Source organism: Dromiciops gliroides, chromosome 6, assembly GCF_019393635.1.
Source record: "Dromiciops gliroides isolate mDroGli1 chromosome 6, mDroGli1.pri, whole genome shotgun sequence".
NCBI lineage: Eukaryota > Metazoa > Chordata > Mammalia > Microbiotheria > Microbiotheriidae > Dromiciops > Dromiciops gliroides.
Window position 1 is genome coordinate 14,182,047 of NC_057866.1, and position 15,456 is coordinate 14,197,502.

Genomic DNA, 15,456 nt, shown 5'->3' on the forward strand with positions numbered 1-15,456 from the left:
GGGGCCCCGGCATTACTGCATTGCTCGCCTTCCTAGAGTCAGCTGTGGTGGCATCTGCCTGTCGTCTCTCACCACCAGGGAATCTTGTGAACTTGGGAATTCTGAGCTGCCGTGGGGCATCTTCACCAAGGTCCACACAAGTGTGGGGAGCCCTGGTGGGGAAGGAGATAGGCGACTCTTTAAATGAGCCCAGGCAGCCTAGGGAGGAGCAGGCCAAAGCTTCTGGCACATCGGTGGTGGGGTCAGCAAGATAGGGAGGCCCAGTGTACGAGAAAACAAACCACAAAGAACAAAGGGGAGAGGTGGGAGGTTGGAGGAAGACCACTAGACTTCTGGGCCCAGGGTCCAGTTCTTGGAGCTTATACTCAGGTACAGAAATTCCTAGTTACCCCCCCTGTCCATAGTCTCGTGTGCCTTCTTGCCTCCTCCTTAATTCAGGTGAGGCTTCTTCAGTGACAAGCACAAAGAGGACTGAGGCCATAGTGAGGAGAGCCTCTGGTCTGTGCTTTGTCAGGGTTCAGCCTTTTCCTTCTTGCCATCGTTAATCACCTCTTCGTAAGTTGGAGGAGGAGTGATTGGGTCAACAGTGCTCTCCAGAGGCAATGGGCCCACCGAGATGCCATCCATCACCTGAGAAAGAGAACAGACGAGGTCAGCACAGGACCGACACGCAGTGTCTCCATTCTTGGGTGGTAATGCTCTGGACAGGAAGGATGGCAGATGAGAACTCAGGACAGGAAACAGAGGCCCAGGAAGATTAAGTGAATTGCTCAAGACCACACATAGTAAGTATCAGAGGGAGGGATTTGAACTTTGGTCCTCTGACCTCAAGTCTGGTGCTCTCTCTACTGTAACATATATCCCACCTTCCCATTTCACAGACAAGGAGAGGCCCAGAGAGATAAATGACTTGCTCAAGATCACATAGGGAATAAGTAGGGTTTGAACTCAGGTCCTCTGCCCGGAGATGCAGGTCTCTTTCTATTACTACCATGATGCTTCCCTCAGGAGGACTGAGTTTTTATCTAGATTCTGCCGCAGATTAGCAACATAACTTTGGGCAACTGACTTCTCTTCTCTGGGTCTCTGTTTTCTCTTTTGTTAAATGAGGAAATTGGACTAGATGGCTACTTCTTTGTTCCTGAAGAGGACCATGACGTTGGGGTGGTGTCACGACTTGCAGTGAATTGGATTGAAGTGAGGGAGGGCTGTTGGAGGCCACCAACCTCACTCTCCTCCAGAGCCATCTGGGTCCAGTCATCAGGACGACTGGAGACGGCCCCAGATGCAGTGGCCAACTGGTACAATGGAGAGAACCCTCGAGTTATTGTAGAAGTTGTTCACATTGGGTGGTCTCTAAAGTTCCTTCAGGCTCCAAAGGAGTCTCCATCAGTGTCTCTGTCCCCATGACATCCTTTGTTAGACTCTCTGATCTTCCATCTTCCTCCTAATCATCTCCTGCCAAGTCTTCCATCACCAGAGTAAAAATTACACTAATTCACCCTGACCCAGGGCATCTGCCTAGAAGACTATGGAAGAAGTAACCTGTGATTTGGGGTCATAGTTAGAAGAGAGCCCAGGAAATAGCTTGGTAACATGGGAAAGTGTTCCAGTCTTCTTTGGAAAAGTTATGGGCTCACTGATCTAGAACCGAGGTCATTGAATCTACCACTCTTCTTTTACAGATGAAGAAACTGAGACACACTAGGTAAATGACTCACCTAGGATCACATAGCTAGTAAGTCAAATGGGATAACATATCTAGAACTGCTTTGCAAATTTTAGACCACTATACCAATGCTAGTTAGTATTATTATTATTATTATTTATCAGTCTAAGGTGACATTTGAACCCAAGTCTTCCTGACTGTCCCTGATCCTTTGTGCCCCTACGATATTCTCAGCAGAGCCTTGGACCATGCTAGCTTTTGGACTGCAGTTTCCCACAGTGGACCCCTCCTGAGTTTTCAGAGCTCCAGCCATGATTACCCCCTGCCACCCCCAGAGAACCCTAGCTGCAGGGACACTCACCTGTGATGACAGCTCGGTCTTGCACAATAAAATCATGGCACAGATGAATGCAAAGAATTCCAGGCTAGAGAAGATCAGCAACGCCAACTCAAGCCTCTGCAGGTGCACCTGCAACAAGAACAGCACCCTTGCTGTCCCACCTTAGGACCTGAAAAGTACTTTCCTCACCAGGACCCTGGGAGCAGCATCATGTCATTGTGGATGTCAGCATCACCCCCTCTCATGAATGACAAAACTGCCCAGGGCCACACAGCTAATGAGTCTTAGAGCTGGGACTCACTCTCGTGCCTTCTGATGCCAAGGGGGTCAAGAGGCCAAGGGGTGGGTCCGGTAGATGCCCATGGCACAACTGGCTGCCAACACCAGTCCAGGCCCAATTAGAGAAAAGGGAGGATGGGGCTCAGTGGTTTTTTGCGGGGCAATGGGGGTTAAGTGACTTGCCCAGGGTCACATAGCTAGTAAGTGTCAAGTGTCTGAGGCCAGATTTGAACTCAGGTCCTCCTGAATCCAGGGCCGGTGCTTTATCCATTGCCCCCTCAGTGTTGTTTTTTAAACTTGGAGAGGGTAAGGATGGGGAGAAGCAAGGATTCCTCCTGGGTATTTTGGTTCAACTGAATGGTTTTGAGGGAAAAAAAATAAGAAAATTCAAAAAAATTTAACGAAAATTTAAAAAGAATTTTAGAGAATTCCTAGTGAGGGGACTTAGAGTAAAACATCTTTTCTTGCTGGCTCATCCTTGTTAAGGGTTCAGGGTTTCATGTAAGACTTCACTCTTGATCTTGAGTTTTCTTCTACAAAATGACTAATATGGCAATGTTTTACATAATTGCACATGTATAACCTATATCTGCTTGCTTACCACCTTTAGGGAGAGGGGAAGGGAGGGAGGAAAGGAAGGATGAAATTTGGAACTCAAAACTTTAAATAAAGGAGTATTTCCTGAGGAAAAAAAAGTTAATGATAAAAAATAGAATGAGTTCAATGCATTCCATGTGCAAGCCAGGAGGGGCTCCCTAGAAGCCCCAAAGGAATACAAATCTCACAAGTCAAAAAAACTCCTGTTGCTGGATCCCAAAGGATGATGAAGCACGTGGTCAGAGCAATGACCTGAGTTTTGGAAAATGATGAGGAAGAGGGAGCAATGGTAGTCTGGAAACCTGGGATTTGCTTATCCTGTTTGGACATGACTCCACTTTGTTCCGTCTCCTGGCTTACCCAACAGAATTGGGGTGTGGGGTAAAGAAAGAAAAAACCTCCAGTGAACTGGAGTTTCTAGTGTTTTAGTCAGGGCTTGGACTGACTGAGATGACAGATCTAGAACTGGAGAGGACCTCAGAAACCGTCTAGTTCAACTGCCTCGTTTTTACAGATGGGGAAACTGAGGTTCAGGAAAGTCCAGAGGCCATCTAGTCCAAGGTTAAGTGACTCACCCAAGAGCACACGTTTAGTAAATTGGCAGAGTAGTTCAGTGAGATGATTACTGCCGATGGAGTCAAAGGACCTACCTGGGTTCAAATGCCAACCTCTGATACTGAATGAGGAGGAGTAGAGGGTGCCTAAGGTCATTTGTTACTCTGACATTCTGTGATACCAGCTATGATAATGATGGCTTCAGGTCTTCTGGTCCTTCAGGGGGAGGGGCGGGGTTAAAGAAATTCACTAGGTTAATCAACTCCTGGCTGACTCGCCATCCCCAAGAGCAAGCCCAGAGCAGCAGAGATCAAGGCTCCCTGGATGTGGGCCCGCTGCCTTCCTATTTCTGGAGGGAGTGCACTCACCGTGGAGGTGGGATAAGGTCTCCAGACTGGGGCTTCAAAAGGACACTCCCAAAATAAATCCTTAAAGAAAACACAGATCCCACACAGTGCGCAGAAGCAGTTAATGATGCTCATAACTGTGGTCAGAGGCTTCTGTAAGGAAAAAGGCAGATGGCCAGTATTAGGAAGTCAGAGCTGGAGGCTTGGCGTCCCCTCTTGACACTGCCTGGATCTTCTTTAGAAGGGGGGTGCCGGACTACGCGGTCACTGAAGGTCGTTCCACATTGTAGGCTCTGACATCCTTAGATTTCATAGTCTTAAGCTACCACAATTTCCTCCCTTTCCAGGGTGACATTCCTGGTGGCTCTTGTGAAAAGGTTAGAGGAGGGAAAGAGGGGAACATCGGCAAGTCTAAGCATTCCTAAATCTCCAGACTACGCGATTCCCAGATCCATACCCAAGCCCACCTCATCGATGGTCCAGATGAGCTTGGGTCACATTGGAATGCGTTTAGCAATGCAGCTCGCTTCCCGTGCATACAACATACCCAGGGCTGGCTTTACCAAGAGACCCGTAGTGGAACGGAGATAACCTGTCTTGTCCCCTCCCTGTCTTCCCTCCCCAGTCGGCTGTACCGCCTCCGTTGGGGAGAACTTCCTTTGGGTTACACTGTGGCCTGGTGCAAGGGTAATTGATTTAAGGATGGAGAGCCCCAAAAGTCATTCAGTCATGGCCACCTCAGCGGGGCTGAGCCCCTCCCTTTTCTGGGGTAAGACCATGGGAAGAGGAGGCTAGGCAGCGGGGTGTAGACAGCGCAGCAATCACATTCTTCACTGTTGTGCCCAGGGTGGTTCCCTCCTGCAGGGCAGGGGGGATACTATTCTTTTCTCTTAGAAGGGCGAATCATTTTAGGTTAATGGACACAGACGCTCCCTTGGGAAAGCAGGAGTCTGAACCAAAACAAACCAAACATTCTGTGTGCTGGCCTGTCTGGGAGAGCCTCCTGTACTCTCCGGTCACTTGGAAATTCAATTGCAATCATAGACCTCACTCAAGGCTTGGAAAGAACTCACCAGCTTCATGTTGCTTCCTGCGTCCATGATTATCAACAAGGCTCCTGAACAGAGGAACTGTGGACAAGGTTGGAGACGATGAGAGGGATGGAGACCCCAGGAGTGAACTTGTCACTGACCTCCTCCCAAGGATGGGCACAGAGCCTGGGGCCATGTCAGCTCTAGGGCTGCATTACCATTGGCTGTGTGGCCATGGGGAACCCGAGCTCTCTGCACCCCCAGCCTTGTGTGTCCTATTGGCAAGCACCCTGGATTTGGACCAGAGCTCATCTGCCATCTATTAGCTGTATGACTCTCCACATCTCTGGGCGCCCCTTTCCCCCTCTATGAAGTGAGCAGATTAGACTAGAATCTGGTCACCAGTGATCCCTAGGATGCCCATTAGTAGAGTTGGGAAGGAATCAGCAGTTACCCAGAATTCACCAAGTTCCTCTCCAGAGAGGATACCATGGTTCACCTAACACTTTCTCCCACTGGTGTTAACTCTCTCTATTGGGTAAGCATGAGCAACATGGTTGGGAAGGCTGGAGGGCAGATGGTCTTTATTATAATAATAATAATAATAATAAATTGCTGATCTGACTCAACGAAGGGAATTTTTTGCACTAGAAGCTGAGCCCAAATTGATGAAACTGGGGCAGCTAGGTGGGAGCACTAGTCCTGGAGTCTGGAGGACCTGAGTTCAAATCAGATCTTCAGACACTTGACACTTACTAGCTGTGTGACCCTGGGCAAGTCAATTAATCCCAACTGCCTCAAAAAAAAAAAAAAAAGACTTTACAAATTGATGAAATCAAAGGCCTGCCTGCTCTTCTTCATGTAGGTCCCTCAGACCTGGAAGTGGAGAGATACCCAACCCAACAGGATATAATTACCAACCTGTCTCTTTCCCAACTTTCACCTTACAGATGAGGCAACAGACCCGGCTGGACCTTCCATACACAATACTCACAAAGAACGCTCCCCAAAACGGGTACCAAGACTTCATCGCCACCAGGTGGATATTTTTCACAGCAGTCACCAGGTAACTCCCTAGGATGATGTGGAGCAAGGCGTTCACGATCTGAAAGGCCTGGAGGCAAAGAATGCAAGGGGGTGACTAGAGACACCAGGCAGCTCACGTTCTGATCCAGACCCTGGAGATATAACAACACACAATCGCCTTTGAGAGTGAGTACTGAGGTCCCAGGGATGAGCTTTGCGCCCTCACTCCCCCTTCTGTCCCCACTGGCTTATGGAAACAAGTCTCATTGACTAGGAATACCTACAGCAGGCTGGATCTCTTGCTGATGCCAACCCCCGCCCAACTTCACTGCACCATGAGTGAAGAATGTTGGGTCTGGAGTCTGAGATCTTTGTTGCAACTTCTAGTCTCGGGGAGGGGTCTGGGGCATCAAGAAGGTAAGTCACCTGCCCAGTCTGCCTGTTTCTGAGGTGGAACTTGAATCGGGGTCTCCCTGACTCTGGCGCTGCCTCTTTAACCACTACCCAGGGCTGCCTCAGCTCGTTACTGATGAGTAATGGTGATTATTATCATTCAGCGATTAGATGGCCCAGAGGTTGTATAGTTAGTCTATTAATAACTCTGGGGTGGGAGGTGGGCTCCATCGGAAGCATTTCTGTTTCAGCCTCCATCAGATTTTCCATTCTTTAAATTCCCTCCTCTTTTAATTACCAGACAGTTTGGGGATGGGGGTAGGGATGAAGTCAGAAGGGGCCTCAGCGTCCACCTCATCCAGTTTCTACTGTTTCTACCTGAGAAGGAGCCTGGGTGATAACATCCTTGCAAGAGAGCCTTAAGCCTCTTTGGAAGACCTGGAAGACCCCCGGCCACGACGGGACAGCTCTGCTTGTTAGGGAGTTTTTCCTCACCTCAAGCCCATGTCTGCCTCCTTGTATGGTTCTGCCTCCCAGGCCAAGCAGTGGGTAGATGCCCTTTCAGGTGACCCCCTCTGAAGTATTGGAAGACAGCACCCCTTTCCCCCAAGCTGGGGTTCTTAGGCTGTCTTGGTAGGGGTCCCTTGGTCAGGAACCTACGGATCCCTTTCGCTTTGGTGAAACCTACTGACCTAAGAATAGTGCCTTTAAATGCGTCAAGTCAAAGACGAAGGATGACAAAGAAAACCAACTACAGCAAAATGCAGCGACTAAATTCAGGTTAAGAAGCCCTAAGCTTTCGGATTTCTAGGCTAAGTACTTCCTGCCGCTCACTCTCTCACTCGGTCGTTGGCTTATCTACCCACGCACCCGTGAGTGGTTCAGCTGCCTGAGGGATCACCTCTAGGAGAAAACAAAACTTACTCCCAGCTCGGTGAGAGGTCCCGCCTTCCTCCGAATTCTATGGGGAATGTCTTCTTGAAGGAAGGACCCCGAGGGGGACGTCTCCAGCATCCACTTCTGACTCGGGCTTTTCTCTTCCGGACTGATCATGGCGGCAGCCACCACCTGGCCCCTGACTCCGCCGGTGGCTACATAAAATTTCTCTCCACCAGCTGCCATTGCCCAGGGGTCAACAGGTCGCTCTGCACCAAGGGAAGAGGTCTAATTAGTAGTAGGTACCTTTCTCAGGTCCAGGTCTCCCTTTGGGGTGTGGATAGAGTTGCTATTGAAGCCTTGTTCTTTTGTGTCAAGGGCTAGAGAAAGAAACCCCGCCCCCAACACTTTTTTTTGGGGGGGGGTCAGATAATGAGGGTCAAGTGACTTGCCCAGGATCACACAGCTAGTTTAGTGTCTGAGGGTGGATTTGAACTCATGAAGATTAGTCTTCCTAATTCCAAGGTCTATCCACTGAAGTGCTACCTAGCTGCCTAGTATAGACAGTCTAAAGCAAATAGGCGAGGGGCAGCTAGGTGGTGCAGTGGATAATGTACCAGCTCTGCATTCATGAGGACCTGAGTTCAAATCTAGCCACAGACACTTGCCGTTTACTAGCTGTGTGACCCTGGGCAAGTCACTTAACCCTCATTGCCCCACCAAAACAAAAAAACCCAAAACCAAATAAAGCAAATAGGCTGCTTCCTTACACCACTTGGAGAATGCCTAATGAGAAGCATCATGGGGCATGCAGGTCTTGCAGTGAGGAAGCCTTGGATTAAAAGTCCAACTCTGATACCTTATTCTATAGACATGGAAAAAAAACACCACGCTAACTTTTTTGAGTTGCAGTTTCCTTATCTGTAAATTGGAGATACTATTTCCAGTGAGACACTATTGATTTCACAGGTAGTTGTAATGAGGTTCAAGGATTAATCTTGTATTTTGAAATCTTTATATATTTTTTGTTTTGAAAAACAATTTTACAAATTGTTTTGAAATCTTCAGACCCATTATCATTATTTCGGGTGTGGAAATAAGAATCCTAGAATTTGAACTGGAAGAGAGACCACACAGATCTAGTTCAGCCTCTTCATTGAATGGACAAGGAAACCGAGGCCAGTAGAGTTGAAAGGTAAGTGAATGTCTGAGCCAGGATTTGAACTCAGGTCTCTTGTGACTCAGATCCCTTCATTGTTCCATGCAGCAGAGTGGTTTGTCTGTTGCCACAGGCCTTTTAGGAGAGGCTGCTACAGACAGCAGGAGGCTTACCGGGGCAGGAAAATGAGTGCACAGGATGAGGAGGGATGGAAAGAAGGACTTGTATTTTATTGTGTGTGTGGGTTTGTTTTGTTTTGTTTTTTGTGAGGCAATTGGGGTTAAGTGACTTGCCTAGCGTCACACAGCTAGTAAGTGTCAAGTGTCTGAGGTCGGATTTTGAACTCAGGTCCTCCTGACTCTAGGGCCGATGCTCTATCCACTGCGCCACCCAGCTGCCCCAGGACTTGTATTTTAAAGGCGTCTGCCATTAGGAGGAGGGAAGGAGAATGAGTGGATAATTAGAGGGACCATCAGGGCCTAGTGAGGGATGCGATTGGGATCAGGGGGTTAGAGCATTCTCCCGGGACTGCCCGGGACTTCAGGCATCTCCTTTTGGCAGGGGTAACACGCTCCGCCGGGGACTCATGGAAGGGGCATCAGGCTGGGAGCTGAGGATAGGTCTGAGGCCTCGCCTTGTTGGCCGTGTGACCTTGGCCACGTCACCTCTTCTCTGGAGCCTTTGGTTCCTTTATCTGTAAAGGACCCTGCCATCCCGGGGCTGCAGTGAGGACCAACGCACTTTGCAGCAGGATAGCCCCGTCAGCTCTCTTTACCCTCTGCCTGTGGTTTAGGGGTGGCCCCTCGGCCAACGCAGAGGATGGCAGAAAGTTGGGGCAGAGGGACCGGTGAGAGCTGCTCTGGAGCAGAATGAGTGTGGACATCCCAGGCGGCTTCCTGGCCCCGCGGACACATCGACATCCACGTCCCTGCCCTCGGTGGGAGCCCAGAGCTCCCACTGACTCTAGGACTGCGGAGGTGCAGCGAGCCGGGCAGGACTGCAGACACTCGGGAGCCCCCAGTGTGAAGGGCTCTCGGCCCAAGAAAGCGGGGGTCACCAGAAGTGGGGCCAGGGCTTCCTGGAGGGTTGCTGCCGGATGAGCACGGCGCCCGGACCCCCGCGTGCGCTTAATAAAGGCTTGCTGCCTGGCCTTGGGATGAGCCAATCACAAGGCGGGAAGATGGGTCTCATCCCACCCACCCTTGATACCCAACGTCACAGCCCCTCCTCCTCCTCATCCCCCTGCCCTCCCCATTCTGCCCCCTCCCTCCTATGGACCAGGTACTGGCCCCACTGAGCAGCTAGGGGACAGTGTGTGAAGGTGCGTAGACACAAGAGAGTCCGTTGTTAAATTTTCAGCATGAGCATTGGCAGCCTGGAAACTGGCAAATGCTACTACACATCTGGGAGTGATTTGTTGTTCTCTTGGTTGGAAAGTGACGGAGAAAATGTAAATGCAGATCACACGTACAAAGGTATCCTGTGTACCTTTTGTTGGTGAGTCAATCGTTCAACGTGTACCAGAACGCCTCCGGCTATCACCTAATCAGCATAACGTTCATGCGGCTATCGGTGCCTTCGGAGACCGTCTCGGTCTGATCAGCCACAGTCAGACACCCTGTACTTTGACCCCGATATCGGGGTGTTATTTTGGGCCCCTTCGAGAACGAAGGACAACAACCAACCAAGCAAGCAGCTGCAAAGGTGCCCACCCCCCTCATTCCCTGCTCCCTCTAGTTGTTCTCCGGCCAGTGGCAGGTACCCCTCCGAAGGCGGAAGGTGGCCAGGGGCTGGATAGAGGGAGCGCTCGCTCCCCGCTGTCCTCTTCGTTTGGTTAGGACAGAGTGAGTCTCAGAGTTTGAGCTGGCATGTGTGTGGGGGGGGTGAGTGTGTAATGTCTTCCATTACCCCTCCCTCCCCCCGCCTCCCCTCCTCCAAACTTCCCTAGTACTGTCCGAGGTGCCGCCATCCTCCCAGTCCCCGGGGTTCACCACCCCAGGGTCATCTTCAGCTCTCTTGGCCTCATCCACTCTTGGCCAAATCTTGTTTCTGTCTTTACTGTGTCTTCCTGAGGTCAGATCTGGCCTCAGACACTTACTAACTGTGTGACCCTGGGGAAGTCATACAGTTTGTCTCAGTTTCCTCATCAGTAAAATGAGCTGGAGAAGTGGTAAACCACTCCAGTATCTTTACAAAGAAAGCCCCAAAGGGGGTCATGAAGAGCCAGATACAACTGAAAGGACCGAACAACAAAAGGGTCTCTCACATCTGTCCTTTTCTCTCTGTTAACACAGTAACCAGCCAAGGTCAGACCTCATTACCTCTCATATGGACGATGACAGTAGTCTCTTTTGTTTTAATAGACTGAGGCTACCCACAGGCCTGATCCCACTTTGATGTGCAGCTGAACTTGACTGACTCTGTTTCCAACCTGGGCTGGTTCACCCCTCCTTGGGCAACCTGGCTTCAGCCCCCCTTTCCCACCCTCCACATTAATAAGGAATGGGGTACAGACCCCAACTGCCTCAGTCCACTTCAGTTCAGAACTACAACAGCATTCAAGTGAGCCAGTCTTCCCGGTATGAGATTACAGGCATGGACTCCCAGGCTTGGTGCTACAACCTTCTAGTTGGCTTTCATGCCTCGGATCCCTCCCCTCTAATCCATCCTTGATTCAGTCTCCCAAGCGATTTCCCTAAAGTACAGGTCTTCTCCCATACAATCAAGTCCAACGAGTCCCTATTGATGCTAGGAATAAATACCATTTCATCTTTATCTCATCCTTTTACAATGAGTATTTTTGGATAAATGTTATCATACACATGCTGATTAGTAGAGCAGACTATTCATATAATTTTAAATAAGTGAATATACACTTGGGGGGGTCATGTTTCAAAACTTTTTGCTGATAGAGAAGCATAAACAAAAAAGTTTGGAGACCCCCTACATTGGAGAAATAGTTTCAATGGACTTGATGAATGACCTTGAACCAGTCACTCTCTCTTCTGGTCTTGGTTTTCCCCTCTGTAAAATGAAGAGCTTCGCCTAAGTGACCTACACTTTCTTCCAGCTCTGACCTCCTGTGATCTATGGTCTCTGCGGGCCCTGATGGTCTATGAATCTATCCTTCAGGGATTTAGAAAGGGCTACTCACTCTGCTGGTGGGCTGATCTGCTCTCAGCTGGTCTTCTGCTCCCTCCTGTCGTCTGCTAGAATCAAAACAAGTTTTTTCATGCCAGACTTTGGATTCTCATCTGCTGTGACTTTTGATTCCCATTTCTGACTCACCCTTCCCCCTGTGATTGCAGGCCCTGTACCAAAGTCCCCCTTAGCATAGATTACACGGGTAGCATGATGCAACAGCATCATCTCTTCCTTTCTCCATATTCCTTACTCAGGCAATGTTTCTCTCTCTGGGGCAGGATGGGTGAGTGGGGTCCATTGGACTGTAGGTTCTGTAAGGGTGTGAGTAGGATTGAGGGTAGCATATTAGGACCAAATAGACTGGTGATGTCTTATTTCTTTTTATTTTCTTTTTCATTTTTAATTCCTTTAATTCCTTTTCTTCTATTATTGCTATAGCTAACATTTCTAGTACAATACTGAATAATAGAAGCCTCCTTGCTTCAGCCTAGATCTTATTGGGAAGGCTTCTAGCTTATCCTCATTACAGATAATGTGTGCTGATTCTTTTTAATTTAAAAAAATTAGAAATAAGATATACTTTATTTTATTTCTAATTTATTTTCCAATAGAATGTAGGCCCCTTCCTAACTCTGAGCAAAAGATGTAATGGTTGCTTAAGTAATAGCCCATTTTTTCTTCCTACTTTATGGTTTCCAAAGCATATGTGGTGGCTAGTACAGGTTTCTACTCCAATACCCATCTTACAGATGAGAAAACTGAGGCTCAGAGTCATAGAACTGTTACATATTAGAATTAGGACTTGAACTCAGGTCTTCTGACTTCAAATTGTATGTTCTTTCTGCTATGTTATGCTTCCTGCCTAACGCCTAGTATAGGCCAAGGATGACAAATGCTTGCTGATTTATTAGATATTTATCCCTGACATCTGCCCCTTGCTCCATCTCCAACACTTATGCTACCATCTCATCTCCCTCATCATGTGGGAGCCTAGATTCAGATTTAGAGCCCAAAGGCCATCTAGTCCAGCTCTCTCATTTTACAGATGAGGGACCTGAGGCCAGAGAGGCATTTGCTCTCTGACCTTCTCTCTGACATTAACTCCAGCTCTTTTCCCATTCACGCCAACGTGACTCAAGACTGTTAAGGTCCTTGTGACCAAGTTCCTTTTTACGCCTTCTGAGGAAGCAGTGATGAGGAATTGGCCAGAGGCCTGGGTGCTGTCACCAGGGCGTTTGGGAATCTCCCTAGGCCCCTCCATCCATCCAGAAGAAAATGCCTTTGTCAGAGATGGGTAAGTCCCCAGTGAGGACCTCCGCATCCAGCAGGGCTAGCGGGCTAGATGTGAGCTGGCAGCAGAAACCCCCAGGCAGCTGTCAGAGCAACTAACTCCTAGTGGCTGCTTATTTTCTTTGGTTTTGTTTGTTTGTTTGTTTTTGGTGGGGCAATGAGGGTTAAGTGACTTGCCCAGGGTCACACAGCTAGTAAATGTCAAGTGTCTGAGTCTGGATTTGAACTCAGGTCCTCCTGAATCCAGGGCCGGTGCTTTATCCACCTTGCCACCTAGCCGCCCCCAGGCTGTTTATTTTTCTGTCATAATATAATCTTCCTGGGGCAGAGACCTCGACATCTGTTTCATATCCATGAAAAGGAGACCATTGAATGTTGGAAGGGATACAACCCTCCCTCCCCCCAGACCATGCAGTACCACTCCCTCATTTGCAGATGGGTAAACGGACATTCCGAAAAAATACTGGCAGGCCACATAAGCGTCAGGGGGTCTGTTCCTGTTGTAAGTGTAATCAATAACTTAATGTCTTAAAATAGGGTTATTCTTCAAATTGGAGTGATTTTCAAAACCCTTTTTGATTTTTCTTTTGTTTTCTTCTCTAACTGGTATGATAGTTAGGTTTTATTTTCTCCCTTCTGACTGGGTATTTGGAAGACACTCCTTTTCCAAATATCTTGTTGTCTTTAAGACAGAAGTAGACGACTACAACTAATAATAGCTAACATATAGCACCTACTATACGCCATGCCTACTCTGTGCTAAACACTTTACAAAGATTGTCTCACTTGATCCCTGAAACCTCCCTGGGAGGTGAGACTGTCATTGTCCCTGTTTTAGAGGTGAAGAAACTGAGGCAGGAAGTGGTTAAGTGACTTGCCCAGTGTCACGTAGCCAGTGAGTGTCTGAGGCCCGATTTAATTCATGCCTTTCTGACTCCCAGCCCTATGTTCTATTCAATGCAACACTTTGTTAGCACTCTAGAATCTAGCAAAACCAAAGACCACTGCCCGAAGGACCCATCAATTGTTCTAGTTACTGGCCAATGAATGAGGAAAACTGTGTTTTTATTAAGGTGGCTAGGTGGCCCCATGAATGGAACATTAGACCTGGAGCCAGGAGGAGCCGAGTTCAAATTTAGCCTCAGTTACTTGCTAGCTGTAACTAGCACATTAGTTAACCTTTTTCATCTGTAAAATGGGATCATAGTACCTACCTCCCAAGATTGTGTGAGGGTCAAACGAGATAGTGTCTGTAAAGTACTTTGTAAAGCTTAAAGCAATATATAAATGCTATCATTATTATTACTAATCCTATTCACTCCCCTGCAGTTTTCTCAAAGAGATCCTTTATCAAGTTCTGTCTTCCAGAAATCTGAGGGCCCTTGTCCAAGCAATCAACACTACTCAGGAAGGTGGGGGCGGAGGGGATTGAAGCTTAAGGTGGATAAGGAGGTATAGAGTGGTTGGCATTATTTGAGAAGTGGGGGAGTAAGTTCAAACCCTCCCAAGTCAAACCAGAATACATAGCAAATTGGGGCAGCTAGGTGGCAAAGTGAACAGAGCGCCAGGCCTGGAGTCAAGAAGAACCGAGTTCAAATTTGGCCTCAGACGCTTCCTAGCTGTATGACCCTCGGCAAGTCTCTTCACTCTGTTTGCCTCAGTTTCCTCATCTGTCAAATGAACTGGAAAAGGCAAACCACTCCAGTATCTTTGACAAGAAAACCTCTAATGGTGTCACCAAGAGTCAGACACAGCCAAACAATAACAACACAGCTAATTAGTGAAAGATCTGAGGGTCATAGTTTGAGAGCTTTGTTTCAGAGGCCCCTCATTTTACAGGGGAGGAAACAAAGGCTGAGGAGTGACTTACCTGAGATCTCAAGGCAGTAAGCCACAGAGCTAGGATTGGAACCCCAGTTCAGATTCCAAGTCCAGCTTGCTTCCAGTTTGACAGTGTTGCCTCCCATTGGTGAATTTAGCTGCACGAGTTCTAATCACTGTGTGATGAGAGTTACACCCATTAAATGACCCAGGACTTCTGCCTGCAAGTCCCACTTTCTTTTCTTGAGTCCAATCAAGCCAAGCTCCTTCTCAGACTGACTGCCTGTTTATGGATGTCTGAGAGTTGTGGAAGTTGAAATCTAGAACCAGAAATGACTTTAGAGATGGCTAATTCAATTCCCTTATTTTACAAAGGAGGAAACTGAGGCTCAGAGAGGATAAGTAACTTGCTCAAGGTCATGCGGGTAGTAAGCAGTCCTCAGAGACAGGTCTTGAATCTCAGGACTCTGACTCCAGAGCTATCGTTTTTTCTTCCTTCTATTAAAATTGTATTTTCTCAATTAACAAGTTTGTTGTTTTTTCTCTCCTCCCCACAAAGAAACAAAAAGGCATAGTCGGGCAAAACAAATTCCTGTTCTGGTGTAGCTGGAAGAGACAATGAATGTCAGAACTGGAAGGGGCCTCAAGATCACATGTCCAAACCTTGCATTTTACAATGAGGGAAACTGAGTCACGTGGACTGGGATGTGATGCTCTGCAAAAGGGTTCAGCGGCTATTTGAATCCAAACTCCAGTATTCTTTGTTTTATGTCTTCCACCAAATCATCATATATATAGCCTGAGGGTGAGTCCTATATCAATTGTATTGCAGAGATGAAGGGCTCCCCCTCCTTGGAGGTCACTGAGTAGGACCCTTCTCTTCTTTTACAGGAAGACCTAGGGGAGAGGGAGGAACTAAGATGGTCTGT

At 48.1% G+C, this 15,456-nt stretch overlaps 1 protein-coding gene across 1 annotated transcript; it reads right to left on the reverse strand.

Annotated features, from left to right (window-relative positions):
* Positions 1–338: 338 nt before the first annotated feature.
* On the reverse strand, positions 339–11,525 carry MS4A10 (membrane spanning 4-domains A10). Its single transcript, XM_043973264.1, has 7 exons — positions 11,427–11,525; positions 7,162–7,382; positions 5,813–5,932; positions 4,861–4,917; positions 3,809–3,940; positions 2,031–2,138; positions 339–630 (listed from the first exon to the last, which is right to left on the reverse strand). The coding sequence occupies exons 2-7, from the start codon at positions 7,357–7,359 to the stop codon at positions 511–513; spliced, it is 735 nt and encodes a 244-aa protein (XP_043829199.1). The 5' UTR covers positions 7,360–7,382; positions 11,427–11,525; the 3' UTR covers positions 339–510.
* Between the last annotated feature and the right edge of the window lie 3,931 nt (positions 11,526–15,456).

Bases quoted from the DNA above. Each gene is read 5' to 3' on its own strand.
- MS4A10 (XM_043973264.1), bottom strand. From the start codon at position 7,359: ATGGCAGCTGGTGGAGAGAAATTTTATGTAGCCACCGGCGGAGTCAGG. The intron at 3,941-4,860 runs GTGAGTTCTTTC...TTTTCCTTACAG, and splicing joins CAGGAAGCAACATGAAGCTG to AAGCCTCTGACCACAGTTAT. The intron at 631-2,030 runs GTGAGTGTCCCT...TCTCTTTCTCAG, and splicing joins AGACCGAGCTGTCATCACAG to GTGATGGATGGCATCTCGGT.